The sequence below is a fragment of the Schistocerca americana genome, chromosome 3, assembly GCF_021461395.2.
Source record: "Schistocerca americana isolate TAMUIC-IGC-003095 chromosome 3, iqSchAmer2.1, whole genome shotgun sequence".
NCBI lineage: Eukaryota > Metazoa > Arthropoda > Insecta > Orthoptera > Acrididae > Schistocerca > Schistocerca americana.
Window position 1 is genome coordinate 770,297,958 of NC_060121.1, and position 17,924 is coordinate 770,315,881.

At 43.5% G+C, this 17,924-nt stretch overlaps 1 protein-coding gene across 1 annotated transcript in view; it reads left to right on the forward strand.

Moving 5' to 3' along the window:
• Positions 1-618, forward strand: part of LOC124607279 (UDP-glycosyltransferase UGT5-like) — a 35,210-nt gene extending 34,592 nt beyond the window's left edge. Inside the window, exon 7 of the mRNA XM_047139558.1 lies at positions 70-618. Within this exon, the coding sequence (XP_046995514.1) occupies positions 70-346 (277 nt within the window). The 3' untranslated portion in view covers positions 347-618. The remainder of the gene's footprint in view (positions 1-69) is intronic.
• The last annotated feature ends 17,306 nt before the right edge of the window (positions 619-17,924 follow it).

Genomic DNA, 17,924 nt, shown 5'->3' on the forward strand with positions numbered 1-17,924 from the left:
TGGTTCATTGTGTGTAGGAACTTCGAAGCATTATTTGCTATTGATATCATTGGCTTCCTTATTCCACAGCTACCAGGAGAACATGAAGCGATTCTCAGCGATATTCCGCGAGCACCAGGAGAGGTCTTTGGACACTGCCGTCTGGTGGATAGAATACGTGATACGTCACAATGGAGCTCCCCACCTGCGCAGCGCAGCCCTCGACCTGACCTGGTGGCAGCTGCTACTGCTCGACGTCATCGCATTCGTGGTTGCAGCGGCGTCCATCGTAGTCTACCTGATTTACAAGGCAGCCTGCTACTGCAGAAATTCAGCACGCGGTTTTCTGAAGCAGAAGACATTGTGATGGATACTGATGACGAAAGTTTCACATTTTGGACTGAAGAAATAATATTTATAGCATCTAGCTAAAACAAAAGTGGACATGAAAAATCAGCTGGGGCAATTTATGAGAACAAGCACGTGTTAAATTGTCTTTACATGAGACTCAGGTGAAACAAATTATTTCCTGCTGTGCAGGGTGCCGAAATATATATTTGTTATTTGTTAAGTAATTTAAGTGACTGTGTATTTCTAACACAATCGTATTTATTTCCATTCAGATTTTTTCAGCTGATGTTTACGTGCATTGCACTAGTAAGAACGCAAGTGTGAGGGCACATTGAAAAGTAATAACACCGAATTTTTTATGTGAAAATAAAGATTTTCAAATAAAATAAAACGTTGTTAATACTCTACATCTTTATTCTTCATGTCTACTTATTTATTTCTCAACAGAATCACCTTGGCCACAAACACAGCCCCCTGCGGGTCCAGGTATTAGAATAGGCATGAGGTATTCCTGCCTGTCGTACGAGGCGACTAATAGGAGTTTCACACATTTCGACCTTTATGTGATGGTCCCCTGTAGGGTTTGACCTCCATTCTTCAAAATTTTTCTGAAGAGCGAGCCAATTGTGGGAGGGCACCTTACAAGGTGCATCGTGTCCATCGCGCATTGAGATCTTTAGCCCACTTCCTCATCCTCGCATTGCACTCTTGCCCATTCTCCATTCCTGGGTGCGTTTTCCACCCTGCACTATGCAGTGTCGATTTCTGCATCGACGATGACCATGGACTTCTTTGCACCTGATATCCAGCACAGTAGCCAGTCCTTTGTGGTGGGGCCACCACATACCCTGTTGGTTGTAGCCTGCTGACCACACAGGAATCACTCTGCTGAGGACTGCGCCATTAATGCCCCACGTATGCGAAGGGGTAGATGCCTATCCCCCTGGGGCATTGGGACTTCCGGCAATGGCCATCCTGCCAGGTGGCCTTTCCTGCAGCTGGTTGGCGCCGGTGGGGAATGCCCTTGGTCAGAGTGGGTGGCATCATAGCGGATGACACACAATGAAGTGTAGTCCATCATCTCTTGCTGGTGGTGAAACACCAGCAGTTCTAAGCGATCATGAGGTCAATTCAACCCACAGAAGTACGACCCCAAATCGCTGGCCGCACCATGGGAGGAACATTAGGCTAAGGATGGCAGCGGATCTTATTCGCCCCAGTGCCTTGTATGTTCGAGAGCTGATGGGGAATCTTTCATGATGATGAAGCCTCAGTTTTTGAGCATGCATTTAGAGGACAAGTTCGGGGAGGTGGAGGGCCTGTCCAAAATGAGATCTGGGTCAGTCTTGATCAAAACAGAATCCTCTGCCCAGTCACGGGAGTTACTCACTTGTGACAAGCTGGAGGATGTTTCTGTAACCATCACACCCCATAAGAGCTTAAATATGGTCCAGGGTATCATATTTCACAGAGACCCTCTGTTGCAATCTGACAATGAGCTGAGCGCCAATTTAGAGTGGCGAGGTGTACATTTTGTCAGTTGTGTCCACCAGGGTCCGAAGGATAATCAGATTGCTGTCAGTGCGTTTGTCTTGGCCTTTGAGGATGATACATTGCCTGCGAAGGTCAAGGTGATGGTCTACCGGTGTGATGTAAAGCCCTATATCCCTCCCCAGATGCGGTGCTTTAAGTACTGGAAGCTCGGCCGTATGTCTTCCTGCTGTACTTCCGGCATCACATGCCAACATTGTGGACGCCCATCACATCCCAATACTCCATGTGCTCGCCTCCCATCTGTGTCAACTGCAGAGAGCACCATTCGCCTTGCTCACCTGACTGCAGAATTCTCCAGAAAGAAAGGAAAATCATGGAGTACAAGACCCTGGACCGACTGACCTACACTGAGGCTAAGAGAAAATTTGAACACCTGCGTCCTGTGTGTGTGACATTGTCTTACGCTGTCGCTACAACATTTCTTGCACCATCAGCTCTGCCAACCCAGGTCACCTCTCAGAGCCAGAAGACTATACCTGCCCCTTGATGGTGGGGGGGGGGGGGCGGGCATTTCTCTCCCTCTTACTCCCACACCACCTACTTTGGGAGCAACCCCCCCCCCCCAACCATCAGGGATGTCTGTCCCCAATTCTAAGCTGGAGAAGCGTAAGTTTTCTTCGGCTTCTTTCGCTAGGAAGGTGTCCCTTGGGTCACTCCCTTCCCAAGTTTCTGCCTGTGGGAAAGATGACACCCACCATTGGCTGAAGAGCTCAAAAGCTGCTGGTCGAAGGGCTTCACGCTCATCCTCAGTCCTGGAGACTGAGCCAGCCAAGGAAACCTAAGGAGCAGCGAGAGAAATCCAAAAAGAGGACACCTAAGACCAAGGAAATTGCGGTGGCACCCACACCATCCCTGTTGCTCCTGCACCACCTACTTTGGGAGCAACACTCCCCCAACCATCGGGGACGTCCAACCCCACTTCTTAGCCAGAGAAGTGTAAGTCTTCTTTGGCTTCTCTCGCTAGGAAGGGGTCCCTTGGGTCATTCCCTTCCCATGTTTCTTCTAGTGGGAAAGACGACATCCGCCAGTGGCTGAAGAGCCAAAAAGCAGCTGGTCATAGGGTTTCACACTCATCCTCAGTCCCAGAGACTGAGCCAATGAAGTCCTCCTAGCTAGGGAAACCCAAGGAGCAGCGAGGGAAATCCAAAAAGAAAACCACCAAGACCAAGGAATTTGCGATGGCACCACCGCTACCTACAAGCTCTGTGTCTGAGGATGGGGTGGAGATTTTGGCGTCTGCTCAGGACCTAGATCTCGCCAGACCTTCAGACACAACGGATATAGACTGTTCAGGCAATAAATCGGTGGCAGCAGGTGACTCTGAGGCGTAAACTGCCTCATTGAATGTTCCATGCCTTCCCAGTCTCACGATGTCATCCTCCAGTGGAATTGCGGCGGTTTTTTCCACTGCCTAGCTGAGCTACAGTAACTGTTAAGCTTTATACCTGCTATTTGCATTGCCCTCCAGGAAACCTGGGTCCCAGCAATGTGAACCCCGGCCCTCCGTAGCTATAAGGGATGTAACAGGAACCGTAGTGACTATAATCGAGTGTCAACTGGAGTTTGCGTTTATGTCCTAAATTCGGTCTATAGTGAACATGTGCCCCTTCAAACCCCTCTTGAGGCTATGGCTGTCAGAATAAGGATGATGCAGGAAATAACTGTCTGCAATGTATGTCATCCTCCAGATGGTGCAGTACCCCTGAATGTATTAGCTGATCAACCCCCTAAACCTTTCCTACTTCTCAAGAGATTTGAATGCCCATTACCCGTTGTGGGGCAGCACCATGCTTACTGGCCGAGGCAGAGATGTCGGAACTTTACTGTCGCAATTCGACCTCTGCCTCTTAAATACAGGGGCCGCCACACATGGTAGTTACTCGGCATTTGATTTATCAATTTGCTGCCCAGGACTTCTCCCATCTATCCACTGGAGAGCACATCTTCCTGTCACTGCCCCAGCGTCAGGCACATGGACACCTGCCCAGATGGGCTTTGAACAAGGTGGACTAGGGAACTTTCACCTCTGGTGTCACCGCTGAATCTTCCCCACATGGTAACATTGATGTGATGGTTGAGCAGGTGACTAGTACAACTAAAACGCGATCCCTCAATCTTTGGGTGCCCGAGGCGTAAGGCAGTCCTTTGGTGGTCACCGGAAGATGCTGAAGCAATTAAGGAGCGGCATAAGTGGCACCCTTCCCTGCAGCACCTCATAGCCTTTAAATGGCTCTGTGTCCGTGTTCGCTACCTTATCAAACAATGGAAGGAGGAATGTTGAGAGAGATACGTCTCCACTATTGGGTGCTATAAGTCACCTTCCCAAGTGTGGGCAAAGATCAAAAGTCTTTTCGGGTGCCAGGCCCCAACAGCTGTCCCCAGTATTACAATAAATGGCAAGTTATGTACTGACGCAAACGCGATTGCTGAGCACTTTGCTCAAGCCTCTGTGTTGGAGAATTACCCCCCAGCCTTTCGCACACTCAAACGGCGGCTGGAAGGGAACGTCCTCTCATGCACTACATGCTGCAGTGAATCCTATAATGCCCCATATACAGAGTGGGAGCTCCTCAGTGCTCTTGCACATTGCCCCAACACAGCTCCTGAACCTGATTGCACCACAGCCAGATGATTTAACATCTCTCATCTGGGTACAAGCGACATCTTCTCGTCATCTTCAACCAGCTCTGATGTGGTGGAATCTTTCCATCGCAATGGTGGGAGAGCACCATCATTCCAGTGCTCAAACCCAGTAAAAACCCGCTTGATGTGGATAACTATCGGCCCATCAGCCTCACCAACGTTCCTTGTAAGCTGCTGGAACGTATGGTATGACATCAGTTGGGTTGGTCCTGAAGTCATGTGGCTTGCTGGCTCCATGTCAGGGCGGCTTCCATCAGGGTCGCTCTACCACTGATATTCTTGTGTCCATCGAGTCTGCCATCCGAACAGCCTTTTCCAGACGGCAGCACCTGATTGCTGTCTTTTTCGACTTTCATAAAGCATACGACACGACTTGACGACATCATATCCTTGCCACATTGTTGAGTGAGGTCTCCAGGGACCTCTCCCGATTTTTATCCTAAACTTCGTGTCGCTCTGTACTTTCCGTGTCCAAGTTGGTGACTCACATAATTCCATCCATATCCAGGAGAATAAAGTCTCACAGGGCCCTGTATTGAGTGTCTCTCTATTTTTAGTGGCCATTAACGCTCTAGCAGCAGCTGTCAGGCCCTCTGTCTCACCTTCTCTGCATGCAGGCGACTTCTGCATTTCGTACTGCTGCTCCAGGACTGTTGTTGCTGAGCAGCGCCTCCAGGGAGCCATCCAGAAGGCGCAGTCATGGGCTCTAGCCCATGGCTTCGAGTTTTCAGCCACAAAGTGGTGTGTCATGGACTTCCGTCGGCGTCATACTGTTCATCCAGAACCCGCACTTTACCTTAATGACGATCCACTCACTGTAGTGGAGACATATAAATTCCTAGGACTGGTTTTCGACACTCGATTGACTTGGCTCCCTCATCTTTGTCAGCTTAAGCACCTCAATTCCCTCCATTGCCTGAGCAACACCAACTGGATTGCAGATCGTTCTACGCTGCTGCAGCTCTACAGAGCCCTTGTCCAATCCCGAATTGACTGTGGGAGTGTGGTTTATGGTTCGGCAGCGCCTTCAGCATTGCATTTACTCGACCCTGTGCACCACTGTGGGGTTCGATTAGCAACAGGAGCTTTTAGGACGACTCCAGTGACCAGCGTACTGGTGGAGGATGGTGTTCCTCCACTGTAGATCAGAGGTGCACAACTGTTCGCCAGTTAGGCAGCACACTTTAGTTCCCCTGAGCATCCGAATTACTGTCTCCTTTTCCTGCCCGTGGCAGTCCATCTCCCGCATCAGCGGCCCAGATCGGAGCTAACAATTGTGGTTCGCGTGTGGTCCCTTCTCCCCCAACTGGAGTCCTTCCCTTTACCACCTCTACTTGTGGTCCGTTCACATACATCTCCATGGTGTACGCCTTGGCCGCGGCTTTGTCTGGACCTTTCACACGGCCCTAAGGACTCCGTTAACTCCGCCACTCTCCGCTGTCACTTCCTCTCGATTCTGGACGTGTTCTGGGGCTCTGAAGTGGTTTACACCGACGTCTCAATGGCTGATGGTCACGTAGGCTTTGTATATATTCATGGAGGATATATTGAGTAACACTCCTTGCCAATTGGCTGCAGTGTTTTCACTGCAGAACTGACAGCCATATCTTGTGCTCTTGAGTACATCTGCTCATGCCTTGGCGAGTCATTTCGCCTGTGTACTGACTCAATGAGCAGCCTACAAGCTGTCGACCACTACTACCCTCGCCACCCTCTGGTAGCGTCCATTCAGGAGTCCATCTATGCTCTGGAACAGTCCCGCCATTCCGTGGTGTTTGTGTGGACCCCAGGACACGTTGGAATCCCTGGCAACAAGCTTGCCGACAGGTTGGCCAAACAGGCGACGCTGAAACTGCTTCTGGAGATAGGCATCACTGAAGCCGACCTGCATTCTGTCCTACACCGCAGGGTTTTCCGGCTTTGGGAGATGGAATGGCATATCAACACACTACAAACTGTGTGCCATTAAGGAGACTATGAATGTGTGGAAGTCTTCCACGCAGGCCTCTCACAGGGAATCAGTTGTCCTTTGCTGGCTCCACATTGGCCATATGCGGCTAATGCATGGTTACCTGCTCCGTCGCGAGGACCCACCTCAGTGTCACTGAGGCTCCCAAATGACAGTCATCCACCTCTTGCTGGACTGCCCACTTTTAACCGCTCTGTGGCAGACTTTTAACTTTACTTAGCACCCTGCCTTCAGTATTGGGCGACAATGCCTCCACAGCAGCTTTAGTTCTACGTTTTATCCATGAGAGTGGGTTTTATACTTCTATGCAGGTTTTAGCACAAGTCCCTCTGTGTCCTCCACCCTAGTGCTTTTAGGGTGGAGGTTTTAATATGTTGCAGATTGGCTGGCTTCTCCTTTTTATTCTCGTGGTTGGCCAGGTACTGTAATCTGCTTTCATGTTTTACTCTCTTCTGCTTCTAGCGTTTCTCTGTTGTTTTCTGGTCCTATTTCGTTCCTTTTAGTGTTTGTTGCCATCCCTTCGTTCTTCTGGCTTTTCCTTTCTATCCATTTTGTGTTATATGTTTCGTCCGTTTTCTTCTCACACTTGTGGCATTGTTTTATTAGGAACAAGGAACCGATGACCTCATAGTTTGGTCCCTTCTCACGCCTTTAAACCAACCAACCTTGCTATAAACACATCTCTCTCAACGACACCAGTTTGTTAATACCTTCACTGCAGAATGTTTGACTTTGTCGTCAGAGAAACAACCTCACCTCTGTTTGCCGGAAATGTCTGAACAGAGTTACCTCACTTGTGCTGTTCCACTTCTATGGTAGTTCATTCCATGTGAAGTATCGTGGGACATCACAATAAAATATTGTTCGTGCTAATTGACCGAAAATATCTGTTCCTTTGCTTATTTCGAAAAATTTAGTCAGCATGGTTTTTGGTGGATCGAATGCTCTTTACAGAACACTGCCTTCTGTGAATCAAACACATTGCCATTGTCAGGATGGACAGCCAGATGCATGACAGATCAACCGTGTATGTAACAACTCAAAATACACGAAACGGATTCGTTGCCGCTGATGTATCTGCTCAGCTGGTAGCCTGTCATTTCGTCGTTTTCATTTAAATTTTGAACTGCAAATACTGTCATATTGCTGCACTTATGAACATATTTGATGTGTGTTTCACTGATTTAACAGTACTGCAAAACTACACATCAAGGTGAGCTTTGTAATTTTTGACAGTAGTTATGAACATGGTACTACCCACTGAGTGCCAGTGTCAGTCTGACTGCTACTGTTTGACATACACTTTGTAAATGAATGACCATAATTGTCTTTGTTCCTACGACGATATAATGGATAACTGTTTATGTTCAAATTAATGTCGTTAATAAACTGTTTTGGGAAATGCTTACCTACAATTCCAGTTGTCCATACACGGTGCTCTCGTGTTCAGATCACTGCACGAAACACGGGGCATGTTTGTGGTAACAAAACGGAACAATTCTTCATTGGTTGACCTATCTGATACTTCTGCTTAAATAACATTACCAAATTTCTTCTGGTCATATTTTGTCTGTTAACCACATCAAAACGTGTACATGCGACAGACTTCATTTTTGCAGCTCAATAGAATACAATGAGCAACATTCTGGTCCAAAACGTGCAATCTGATTGTTAAAGTAATCAATGGTTTCAGTTTTTGCTTGAACACATATTCAGCAATGTCGTAGTATTGTATTGCTGATTGACCTTGCAATAACAAAGTTTGTATTTCTTCTCATTTGGAATTACAAGTGAACGTTATAAATACATATGGTCGTCCATAAACGAGCACAAAAGTCACAGTATCTTGTATGTATTCTTTCATGTGATGTGGACTGCCAATATATGTCGACAGAAGTACGAACGCATTTCAGATTTCGTTGATATTTAAATTTCTATGTACGTTACTGAAAATAGCATCTCTCAAACAAATATACTCCTCTGAACACAGCTTCGCTTGATTAAAGCAGCTGTAATGTACGTTACTGAAAATAGCATCTCTCAAACAAATATACTCCTCTGAACACAGCTTCGCTTGATTAAAGCAGCTGTAATGTAATCGCTTGCTCTCGATTTTCACGTACATGTCCTCGATGTATTGCTGGAATATCTGCTGACATTTCGGAATCTGATTGTGTTGATTGGCTCGTATCACCATCCGGTATGAATAATATCTCACTGTGCTAACAATTTTGTTGGTTTTGACACCCAGAAAGTATGAATGATTGAATAAATATTGAAAATAGCGTTGTATGAGACATTTCCGTTTCCATTTGAAAATTTATTCCTATCAATCGATTCTGCCGTTTGATATTAATTAGATATCCATCTTCTCCTTCCCAAAATAACAGTGGATATTGTAGAGCACCGAATGAGTGCCGTGTGTCTGCAGTCGCTTGTACTGTGTTGTCTCTGCATTGGATTCTAATGTCTTGATGTTCAAACTGATCGTCAGATATAACAACGACTTCCTGTATAGTCAGTGCATTGACTAGCTTATTTGTTCTCGAATTGGCGCTTTGTTTGCTTTGATGATGAGCCCATCAGTGTCATTCTGTAAACTGCTTGACAATGTTTTGAATAATCGTACCAACTGTTTGTGACTGTTTGAAAGCCATGCCACAATTCCCTTTCCTTAGTGTGTTTGATGTGATTGTAATGGTATTTTGTGTCCATGTATACTTCTTATGCAACATGAATTTCTAGGACTTTTAGATCCTCATCATGAACTGCCATTGACGGTAAACTTGGCCTTCAATTTTGAATATCGACTCAAAATTTTGATCATCATTGCTGTGAACAATGTTCATTGCTCAAAAAGGCATCATTTGGGAGCCTGACTCTAATTTGTGAATTTTGAGCAAAAACACTTCTTAAGGACAGTCGCACCATCGATAAGCTCTTTCAAAGATTTGGGTGGTAAATTCTAAGCTGGTAGTACGACTTCACCTGGTTCACAGCAGTTGCCACGTGCTTCTAATTTGAATGTTAATGCATGAAAATATTGGTAATATTCGTCCATTTCACCAGTAACAATTCTGAATGCATCGAATACTCGGTGTCTGGTTCACAGTCATATACAAGATAAACGAATGTAGAATGTGTTACTGCACGATGTGCTTCCATGCACTGTCGTTTCTATGCTCCATGTGCATCAGTGGCATGTTAACTCACCTTCCTTTGTCCCAATACATCTGCTTGAAGGCGATTGTTGCATTGCTCTTGACTTTCCATTGCACATATGTTTGCCATCCCATCTTGTCCATCTGCATTGTGCATTGAGTGTTGGTCTGATGCTCTAAGGTTTCTTACAGCCTGACTGATCTGTGTATGTTGAACAATATTTGTCTGTGCTCTTCGTTGCATATTTCCATACATTCACAATATATGAATATGAGAAACACATAAAACATATATATGAGGAACGAATTATTCATTTATCTTACTTTACATTAATTTGTAGAGTATGATTACATGTTGTGTACATTCCAAAAACCATTTAACTCTTCATAAACATTGCTTCATTATCGAAATTGCACAAATGAATACTGAATAACATGTTTTATTTAGAAGGTTACATATTAAGGCCGCCAAACGAAAATGTGTAAAAATCAGTCAATGCATCTTTCACATTTTCACAGAGTATTATTTCAAATACACTTCACTTGTTGTATGAGTGTCGAATCAATAAGTAATTCACTCAATATTCCTGCAACTACAATACACAGAATATATCAGAACTCAGCAATCCAAAATCGAACTGTAAAAATAATGCCAATCTATGACACAATGAGATTGTTCATACATTGATACATAAGTCAATTCCACAGATTAATCAAACTGTCAGTTATGAATGAGCCACACATTATTTAAGTCAGTAGAATATACTTACACATTGTGTCCTTCATAAACATTGCATCATCATTGAAATGGGACAACTGAACACTAAATAAAATATTTATTTAGGAGGTTACATGAAAAGTGCTAAATGAACACATGTAAAAGTCGTTATTCAAACAATGAACCTTTCGCATTTTCACGATATATTATTTCAATAGCATTTCCTTTGATACATCTGCTTCAAATTAATTGATAAATAATTCACTTAGTATGCATGCAATTACAATACATGTACTATACCAGAACCCAACAATCCGAAATTTCAGTGTCAAACCAGTGCCAAGCTAATATGCAATGACCTTTCTCATGTAGCCGGCCGTGGTGGCCGTGCGGTTCTAGCGCTGCAGTCCGGAACCACGGGGCTGCTACGGTCGCAGGTTCGAATCCTGCCTCGGGCATGGACGTGTGTGATGTCCTTAGGTTAGTTAGATTTAAGTAGTTCTAAGTTCTAGGGGACTGATGACCTAAGATGTTAAGTCCCATAGTGCTCAGAGCCATTTGAACTTTCTCATGTATTGAGGTGTAAGTCAAAACTGAGAGGTGCAAGGAGACTAAAAATTTGTGATTATATGCTTTTTGTGCGAGGAATCCAAAACATATATAAAAAGTTTGGTCATAATATAGAAATTATTTATGGAGCTCAACAAGAACATCATCAACCAGAGCCAACTGTGGCTAAGAACCATTCAAATGTCCCCATCAGTATAAAAAAAATTTCATCAAAATCGGTCAATCCATTTAAGAGGAGAAGAGCTATTGACTCCTACATACTGGAATTTTATGTGTAAAAGTGTCAAGAACGGTTATACTGTGCAGTTATTTGCAGGATAATATTGAGCCACCAGCATGATCCTCAAAGATTAAAGTGCATACATGTATAGTTTTTTATTGTTCAATGCAAATGTTCCACAATACTCACTTTCATGTGGGAGAATGCTCAGGAAGGGTGTATTCTGTATTGATCCATTACTGCCCTGAGTCACTGATTGTAGAATTTGGCACCATGATTGGTCTGAATGTTGCCTGGGCTGTGATTTGTTCCTGTCTGCAGAAATTGTTCAAATACATGTGCAACATTCTTACCACTCTTCACCTTCACAGTTAGGGCCCTGGGTGAATTTAGAGTATGTGTCTATAACTATTAAAACATATTTGGAACTTTTATTTGCTCAGGAATATTGGTTCATATCTGTGAGATCTGTCTGCTATAAATTACACAAATCATATATAATAACATGCCTACACACTAGTTTATGGAGCTCTTGGGCAATAGTCTCCATAATTATTCAGAACTGCCCCTTTCTCGAAGCTCTAAAATGATTGGTGTGATTTCATTCCTCTGAATAGCATTCCCTGCACCAGATGATGATATGAGTAGCCATAAGTATTCTGTAGTGGCACCACTGTTTAGGAGATGGAAAGTTAGTTTTGTGAAATATTCTGAGCACAAGTTACAGCCAGGTGTTGGCCAGATTGCAATGAGTTACGCATACCAACAGATGCAAAATAGAATAGATGCCACAAGGCCGTCAAATTGCTGAAAGCGTATACACAGTGGTTTTGCATGTCGCAAATCACAGGCAGAAGGGGCCCACTGGCCAACTTAGCACGTTATGAGTACGTGATGTTAAGTGGTGCGTATGGCAAAACAGAGGTGTACAGCCACGTATAAATAGGTGTGGGTTTCTAACGAGATTGATTCAAGTGTGACAGCTCTCCTGGACAGCGGGGCGTGCTGCACCACCAGTTACACACAGCAGCAGATGGGTCGCCAGCGTTCCAGTCCACGGTGGGTCACTGGTTCCACCCTCTGAGGCTGATGCAGGGTCCGTAGCCAGCCAGCGGCGGGCCACTCCATGGCTCGCTACCGTGGGCAGTAGTCCTGGCTTCCGACACATGCCAGCAGCATCCCGAGGCAAGGGCCGCAGATTCGGATACCGGATTGCGGGAGCTTGTTGTCACCACAATCTCAGCCATGTCGGCGAGAAGTATGCAGCTGGCCACCTGTGGCGCACACCGAGCCAACTGCCAGCGTCCTGACGATGCTGCAACTCCACTGGCATAGAAGGCCGGCTAGACACAGCATTGCACTGCACGGGCCACTGGGGTGCTTCTTCAGCATTGCGTGGCTCTGTGACGCAGATCGAGGGGAACGGAGTCACTGTAGTTGGAAACTATAAATCACTGGGAAAGCATGGACAAGTCTTAATACAGTGCCTTCTACCTCTTCCAGCTACATTTGGTCTTCCTGATACATTCGGTGGCAGAAGTTGCCACTACAATTCTATGATTTTGTTAGAATCATCATAGCACACATGCTTCAGAGGTCGATTGTTCATTCCCTTATGACAGATGTCGATGCATTTACGGCCTAATAATATTCATGTATTTAATGTAGTTGAGGCTATTTATTCGTCCATCTGGGTGTCGTTTCATCTATGTGCGTTAGTCATAAATAGTATTTCAGAGATATGAACATATACTGAAATATGTTCATATCTCTAGTGGGAATTACATGCTAGGATTCGAAGTTTTTAAAAATATGAAACCCACTAAACGAGATGTTTGTTCAAGTTCCTTCTCTCCAACATGCATTAAATGTCTGGTTAAGCATTTAGGATGCTTTTCCAACATATGTAGTTTATCTTTGTTGACTTCATATGTCCTGTCTATTTTGTTAGCACTGTGACAGTTAATGTAATCGTTAATAGTATATCCCTCTTCTCCTTCTTCTTCTTCCTCCTCCTCCTCCTCTTCTGCCCACATCTGTCATGTATGAGAGTCATTTAAGATATTCAGTTACTAGTCTAAGCATTTCAGAGAGAGAAAATGGTCTTGTTCTGTCTTAATTTTAGCAATCATAGTTTAAAATGAATAGCCCCCACAGCTTAATGACTTTCCATGTTCTTGACATGTATATAAAAGTTAATGTACAGTGTTTCTTTCCAAACGCCTCAGACTTGCTCTACGTTGTCAACCTTTGCATATACCATATTGATTACCCTCAGAATGATTCTAGTGCTTTCTTTCCATACATTTCTTTCATTAGCATTTGTTTCCTCAGTAGCTGTTTCAATTTAATGTGCCTTTCCAGTTACTGTTTTGAGGACATCTCTAAAAGCTTGCATTTCCACAGTGCAATGTTTAAGAGTATCAGTGATATATTCAGTAGAGCTTCCAAGACTTCAATTTAATGCTTCAATTTTTGTGTTAACATGCAGATGGATATTTGGCCTGCACATCACACCCTCGGAGTGAGTGCATGACATTCTCGCAAACTTACCCATTGCAAACAATAAACTGATGCAGCTACATAGTGGTACACTCTCTTTTAAACAAAAACTCCTGGAAGTTTCATCTGTAAGTCTATCAATCAGTTTTCTTGTTTTGTCAGTTACTAGAAGCCAATACTGTCCATGATTCCAAAAGTCCTAACATATGGCTATAAACTCGTTGAATGTCATGCCAGTTTCTACACGTGCTAGATAAATTATTTTAAATTAATATTGACCAGTTTGAAAGCAATAATAAGGTTCGCATTATCGCTTACCAACTGCTGTAGAATCCTAGAGTATGTTTGGTTCCAATAGAGGAGATCGATCTTCATATAGCGACCAAAACAGAAATATTTTCGGTTCCCATCCTGAATTTTCAGTGAGACATTATCAGATATGAATACATTGCTTGGATTTACTTTTTCAGGTGATGGAATATCGCTGCTTTCACTGAACATCTGGTACATTACTCTATCAATACCATGCAGATTATCTTGCAATAGCTGATACTGGAGCTGAGATAATGTGTTCAAAAAAAGGTATAAGTGCCCAAAGTTGCATTAACAGAGATGGAACACCAGTCTTCCCACAGTCAGGAGGACCTACAATTAAAATATGTATGTTATTGGAGAGAAGGGTCCATTTTTTTCCTGTTCTTGTTATCAACGTTATTGTAGGACAAGTTAGCTACAGTGAAATCCTTGTGACAAGGCTATTTCATCCACTGAGTGATGGTGACAATTAACGTTTTTTACATTAGCATTCAGTGGATTTTATAGAGTAAGGAATCACGTACTGATATTTCATTTTTATTTTTTCTTTATGAAATCTTACACATATAAGGATAAATATATATGCTTAAATATGCTCATAGTTTGGTGCCGGCATCTGGTATGGCAAGTTCATACATAATCCCATGTATTTACGCATAGCACGCGTCATACAGCTGAGTGGTGACTTCTACAGGCAGATTAGGATTTCGACATGCCAACTCCATCAAATTGGTCCACATTTTCTCATAGAATCTGTACACATATAGTTTTAAGCTTAGCTGTCTTCAAAGAGCATAATGGATTGGATAACTGACATATATCAGGTTTTTAGGTGTCTGCTCTTGTAGATGAGTGCAGATTATACAAAACTAGAGCTATTCGTTTGGACTGCAAAGTTTTCAGTGTCAGCTACAGTTATTGGCATTCTCCAGCCACTTTCTTAATAATTTTTATTGAACTTTATAGAGAAGTAGAACATATTCTACCGGTTTGGTCATCCCTAAGACAAAGCCAAAACACATCGACAACACGACACCTTACCCACATTCCAGGCCACTTGTAGTGTGGCGGTAGTTTGAAATGTCTAATCGATGACAAAGTATTGCAACGCCAAAAGACTGCATCAAAATGAAAAAAACATGCAGAAGAAGGGAGTTTGATATAGCAGGGAAACTTCGCTAAGATGCTAATGCCTTAATGTGGAAGCGTTTTACACTGGAAAAAAATTATTTCCAATTTTGATCACCAGATGCAAATCTGGCACTGTGAATGTAAGAAAGACATGTAGAAGTGTTTCCACATGTAATGGATTAAGAACGGGGTGTGGGTAGAAAAGGTCAAACAAGTGAGAGAGGCATAATGTTGATTTTATTATTAACCGGTGCTTACACAATTTCTTTGGTATGAGCACTGGAGACATCGACGTGATGCTGCATCTGTAAAATGACGTGATAAACAGTTGCTTGTACCAGGTCTGTTGGAATCTGAGCAAAGTGCTCCTGTATACTAGCCTTTGAATCAGGTATAGATCGATCATGTCCCCAGTAAATTCGTTCTTCCGGATATCCACAGAGCCTAAAGTTGCATGGATTCAGATCAAGTGATCTTGCACGCCATGCAGCTAGAAAACCTTAGAGATAACGCATTCATGGAAGGTTGTATTAAGCAGATGGTTCACAGGGCAAGCGACATAAGGTGATATCCCATCCTGCATGAAAACAGTGGTTTCCACACAGTCACGCTCTTCAGAAGCAGGAATCACACGCCTCTACAAGGAGGTTTCAAGAACATGCAGAGGTTACGGTATACCTGACAAGTCATCTGTGAGTATTTTCTTCATTACGAACTGACCGAAAGTAAAGGTGTTCGTGAATCAACATCACACAATCACAAAAGGCGAGTGCAATAGCTCTTCGTGTATACCACGTGGTTTGACAGTTCCCCAAACTCGGCAGTTCTGTATATTCAGTGCACCCTGCAGTGTAAAAGGTGCCTCATCACTTCATAGAATATCACCTGGCCACATGGTATCAACTTCGATCCATATCAAAAACTGAAGAGCAAATTCAGAACATTAGTGTGGATCGTGAGGTTTCAGTTGCTGCATTGTGTGGATCTTGTATGGGTACCAGTGTAAAATAGACAGCAATACTGTGTATATTGCTGTCCGTGCTGTAGACAATTCTCAGGACATTGCACAAGCAGCAGCACTACCTAAGGCACATACAGTTTGGTCAGTTACGGCAACAGCAACCTTGTCAACAACTTCCTCAAGGATAGGACGCCTTCGTCTCCTGCGTGCCACATCAAGCATGTCTGTGTTTTGTAATTTCATTATCATCTTCTTTAAGCCATCTGATGAATTTTAGCCTCTCCTCAGACCCTTCATCCTGCGGTACTCTCTCAAAATATCACTTGAATCGCTGCTATTCACGTAAAAGAGTCAGTAGTGCACAGTCTCTCTTCTCGATAGCCATACTGTTCACTCACATTACGGCTTGTCAAATGACAGTGTGGATGTCACACCATCATCCAAACATTGTACACTATCAGATTTGCATCTGGTAGCCAAAATTGAAAGTAATTTCTTTCCAGTGTAAATCCGTTCTGCATTGACACATATGTACGAAGTTTTGCTACCATATGACTGGATCTCTGTGAGTATCTGCACCTTAATTATAATCACACGATATATCAAGAGCTCCACTATTGTTTCATCACATTATTAGCGACAAACGAATGGGAAGAATAACTATCCTAAAATAACTAATAATCGTCTAGATCAACGTTAAGTGGAAAGGCGGCGTTAGACAACAGCAGGAAAAGCAGCTGTCAGCCTGAGATTCATTGGGAGAATCTGAAGGAAATGTAATTCATCTAGGAAAGAGCAAGCTTACAAAACATTCATTCAAGCGATCTTTTAATACTGTTCGACAGTCTGCGACCATTACCAGGCTGGATCAACAAAAGAGAGTCTGTGGATGATCTATCGAGGAGGTGTTACGTCACGCTATTGTTTTAGTGACGCGAAAGACTTATGGAAGTTGAAACTTGCTGGCAGATTAAAAGGGTGGTCCGGACCGGTACTAGAACTCTGAACCTTAGAGATATACTCAACAGGCTCCAGTGGCAGACCCTACAACAGAGGCGCTGTGTACCACAAAGAGCATTCCTGTTGTATCAGAGAGCGTATGTTGCAGGAAGAGTCGAGGAACATATTATTTCTTTCCATGCAAGTCTCACAGAAGTACTGCAGTGAGAAAATTTGAGAAATCAGAGATCCTATGGAGCTTTACCAACAATAACTCTCCTCATGTGCAGTTCACGAATGGGATAAGGAAGGAGGGAATTTATGATAGTACGAGAACTATTCTCCGCCACGCACCATAAGATGGCTTGGATAATATAGGCTTGGACATAGAAAGATGAAAGAAAAATCCAGCCAAATGTTTACCAAATACGGCATCCTAATATTATTAATCGATTCAGGAAAATTGCTGAAAATCTGTCTCCATGATTAAAAGAGGATATGAACCACAGCCTAAATGATACGTCCACATTATACAATAGAAAGACCTGAACAGCACACTGCTTAAAATATTCCATAGACATCCTCGGTATTGTTATGTCTGATTATGAATGAGTCTGGCAAGTACGCTATCCCAAACCAACCAGCACGATCACTGACAATGGCTTGTACACTCAGATTTGATACTTAAGTCGTAAGATGTGAAGGCAGTTTTTCAACACAGTTAACATGCAATCAGATTTATGTTATATGCAGGTAACATACTCGAGGTACTGGGCAACATACGTGGTGAGAGATGCCACTGTTGGCGTTTCATAAGCAAGAAGCTTCACAAACACAGAACTATCTCGTTTCAGCTTGATGTGTACCTTGCAAAAAGCATTATCCATTCTCGCTGGCTACAATGAAAGTAC